Here is a 4,132-nt window from a genome sequence, read left to right on the forward strand (position 1 = left end):
GAAACCACAGAGGATCTAGTTCTTTAGGTTTATGTTGGCCAATCCATGGTCCGGAGCTGGGATTAGATCTTCTCCTAGGAGGAGGAGGTGGTCTACAATAGTTATCATGGTCTGTATCCTTATCTTCCTCATCTGACTCATCATCATTGGTGTTATCATCATCTTTGCTGCATTCACAATCTGGGCCACACATAGAAGGATAAGTATCCCATATGAAATTACCATTGACTTTGTCTGTGAAAATGGGCTTTCCATCAAGAAGAACTCCTCAGATAGGGATTTTTCTTTCCTTTGTAACTAGACAGATCATCATAGACTGAAAAATTTGGGAGGAGCTTGTACTTGCTTCATCTCCTAGTTGCTTGAAGATGGTTTTGACTGTCCCATCTACAAACCTCCTAAAAGTGGCTTCAAAAGTCTGGAGAGGTTTTTTATTTTCATGTAACTTCTCATAATTAGTCACTCATTGTAAAGAAATCAGTTCCACTAATTGTTGTCTAGTAATGTTTCTGGGGATCTGGTCTATTGATGGGCTTTCTTCATGGGGGTTAGCCATAACAAATATAACGCCTTCACTACTAAAGGGTAAGGATAGGTTGATTGCATGATTTTGTAACCTATAGATAATCTAATGATGTAGTGTTGCACAAAGGGCTTCCGCTACTTATCCGGATCCGGTGATTTAAACTTGGACTTTGAGTCTTTGAGGCAAGGTTAGATCTCTTAGGCTAACATTGTAGTTGGGAAACATAGTGAGAACTACAGTTCCTACATGTAAGGTAGTTAGAACTGTTCCTATGACAACATTTTCATAGTGGAGAAAACTGGAATCTAAGAGAGATACTCTGGCAGAGACAGGAAGACCTCTTCTTCCATGAAGGGAAAGAATAAGTTTGATGGCTCCATAATGAAGATCAGTGTAATCTTCATGTTGCCAATGCGTGACTAATTCTTTAGGTACCTCTATTGTAACATATTGTTCTTCAGGTGTAACTACATGAGAACATTGTTCCATCCTAGAGGATTGAACATACTCTTTTTCAGGAGGTCTTCAGGAGGTTATGAGTCTGGCTATAGATCTAATGGAAGATCTTCGTCGTTTGAAAATATGGTACGAACTAAGAAGAGGGGTTGAGGACTCAGAAATCTGTGTGTTTTCAAGGACATATGAATAGTCTATTAGGTTTTCGATTTTTGAAGAGAGCGTTTTGGAGATATTGTCTAGTAAAGATAAGGAGGAGTTTAGGAGAACAGGTTGTGATTCAGTAGTTGTTTTCATGGATTAAATATCTCCCTCTACTCACCCTATTTCATATTATATCATGATTTCTTCTTTTAGAGAAGTCAAGGAAGTAAACTAACTATACTTTAGACTCTGATACCATTTAGTACTGAATCTGAGATAACACTACATAACCATAGGAATCAAGTTAACAATATGTCTAAAAAAAATAAATGTTATAATAATTGAATCAGATCACATACCTCATAAATAGTGTCAGTGCCTAATTATAATACTTGTGTGAGCCTTTATCTTTTATGGTTTTGCATGAGATTAGTCATCTTAATCCTTTATCAGTTGTTGTAAGTGTTTTTTAAGCTAATATTGCCAACAAATGTTCAAATGTCATCTTGTTCCATGTTTATCATCTTGTCTCATGTTTATGCATTACAAGAAATCTAAAATTGAATAACTATACAAGTTTCGAGTTATTTGTATTATTAATAATAATTACATTTAAATTAAAAACATGTATTTTCAGAGTATAACATAAAAAGAAATACAATATATAATGTATGTCCATGAAATTATTATAATGGCAATTAAGTCCTTTTATATCATAATTAATAACCAAAAAAAAAATCAATAAAAGAAATGAGTACTGATGAACATATAATTCCTGATTAAATCAAAATTGTGAAACCAAGATATCAAACATACTTTCATTTAACCCATGGGTTTTTTATTTTCTGTTTGCATGGTGCTTTCAAAGTCTAAAATTATATTCACTATTTTTTTTAATTATATATTTTCTTTTCAGTTAATCTTTAACTAACTCGTGTATTATTAACATAAAAGAAATGAAAAAATAAAACAAGTTTCATGACTTATTAGATAAAATAATTATCACTTTGAGTTTAAAATGGAAAGAACGATTAAAGAAATAGAAAATTTTTAAGAGTGATTGCTTATTAGGGAACACAGTTGGGCAATGACGAGTATAATTTAACCAATGATTAATCTCAATGGTTATTCAACAAGTACAGACTTACTTGATACATTTGCCTTAGGAAAGTTTTCAAACAAAGCCCTTTGAAGAACCCAATCTTCAATCATAGCTTGAGAATGAAGAGGTTGGTCAGTGGGAAGAAGATGGCCAGCTCCCAAAACGACAACATTGGTGAGAGACTTCCAAGACTGCACATAGCCAGCAAGCTCTCCATTAATCTTCCATATCTTCCTTTCAGCATTCAGAAACTCTTCTATCCCTTCCCATTTCATTGTCTTAACCCAAACCTCTGTTTGGACCACTCCATCCCTCAAATCATACTCACCTTGATAAAGCAACACCCTGCTCTTCCTCACCAAGTATTCCACCATCTGTTTCACACTTTTCATCACATCACCATGTAATGCCTTCCCAACAACATCACTGCATATCTCATACACAAACGATTCCTTCACCCCCAGTGTCTTCTTCACCTCCGGAATGTTCAAGAACCGTTCAACCAGATCATCCTCGTACGGAGTCTTTCTTGTATAGTCATACAAAGTAGCCAACCCTGTCATGTCCTGCAACCTTCTCAACACCTTGTTTCTCGCATCTGTTGCTTCACTCCAATTCCTCATTTGGATCAACCCAACAGCTTCCAGTTGACCTTTTTCCAACTCATTCTTCTGCCTCTCGTTGATCAATCCAGCATAGTAAGCATTCACAGCATGAGAGAGAACTTGAGTTTCGGGGTCTGTTAACCCATCCCCAATAGCTACACCGGCCAGATTCACTCTTTGGGAAGCATCCAAGTTTTCATTTTTCTTCAATATATAGTACCCAATTGCAGGCACATACTTGCCAGCATAGCTTTCTCCAGTAATATAAATAGGGCGATGCTTGAAAAGAGGATCCAGTTGAAGAAAGTTGGTTATAGCAGNAAAAAGGTGTTTGGCAACCGCGTTTTGATCTCTTGGGATCTCTTCTGGGGTTGAGGCCACACTGAAGCCAGATCCAATGGGACTATCAAGAAAAAGAAGGCCAAAAATTCTGTTCCAGGAACCAGGGTTGGGCTGAAGGGTGAGGGATTGGGTGACTCGCCATGGTCCAAGTTCGTACAAGTTGCCAAGCATGGAGGAGCAGCCAGGGCCACCTTGGAGCCAAATGAGAAGTGGGGTTTGGGAGACTGGCAAAGTGGAGTTTTGGGCTTCATAGAAAGCGTAGAAAATTGCAGAAGCAGAAGTAGGATTGATTGGTAGGTAACCATACCTGCTGGGGAGGGCTTCTTCGGGGAATGAATGGCTTGATTGTGATGAAAAGAGCGGGAAGTGAAAGAAAGAGAAGCAGAGGAAGAAAAGGGTAAAGGAGACCGATGAGGCCATCTTGGTGTTTGACCGTGTGAGCTTGTGGATGATACCTAGAAATTAACCACAAAACTTTAGCGAAAATCCCAAAATATCCAGTGTCTTTTATTCACACTTGGTTTTAGATCATGGCTTTTTAGTCATTTGTGTTTGCATTAGGATTCTACAGCTCACTTAAAAAATTGGAATGCACCACTTGAATTCCACGATTCATTATTTTAATTTTTTCTCATCTCAGAGTCAATTCTCTTCTTGGAGAGTCTGACATTAAATTGAAGAGTGATGCTCTCTCACCTCATCACCTCTAATTTTACATATTTATCTTTTTTATTGATTAAACTTAAAACATAATTAATAATTATTTAATTGTGTTATTATGGTACATTTGCTGATGATTTCTCGTTGTTCCAATTAATGATTTCTCGCTGCTCTGTATGATGATTGTTTTGTTTTGTTATATGTTGTTATTATGGTATGTTTACTGGTTGGAATGCTTGATCCGGGATTTGGGTTGTTTGATCTGGACTGGGGATGTTAGATTTGGGGTTGGGGAAT

The 4,132-nt window shown here is 36.9% G+C and overlaps 1 protein-coding gene across 1 annotated transcript; it reads right to left on the bottom strand.

Annotated features, from left to right (window-relative positions):
- Nucleotides 1-2,139: 2,139 nt before the first annotated feature.
- On the bottom strand, nucleotides 2,140-3,717 carry LOC106769587 (serine carboxypeptidase-like 50). Its single transcript, XM_022783072.1, has one exon. It carries the CDS (start codon nucleotides 3,593-3,595, stop codon nucleotides 2,252-2,254), a length of 1,344 nt encoding a protein of 447 aa, XP_022638793.1. The 5' UTR covers nucleotides 3,596-3,717; the 3' UTR covers nucleotides 2,140-2,251.
- Between the last annotated feature and the right edge of the window lie 415 nt (nucleotides 3,718-4,132).

This window comes from Vigna radiata, chromosome 7 (genome assembly GCF_000741045.1).
Source record: "Vigna radiata var. radiata cultivar VC1973A chromosome 7, Vradiata_ver6, whole genome shotgun sequence".
NCBI classification, from domain to species: Eukaryota; Viridiplantae; Streptophyta; class Magnoliopsida; order Fabales; family Fabaceae; genus Vigna; species Vigna radiata.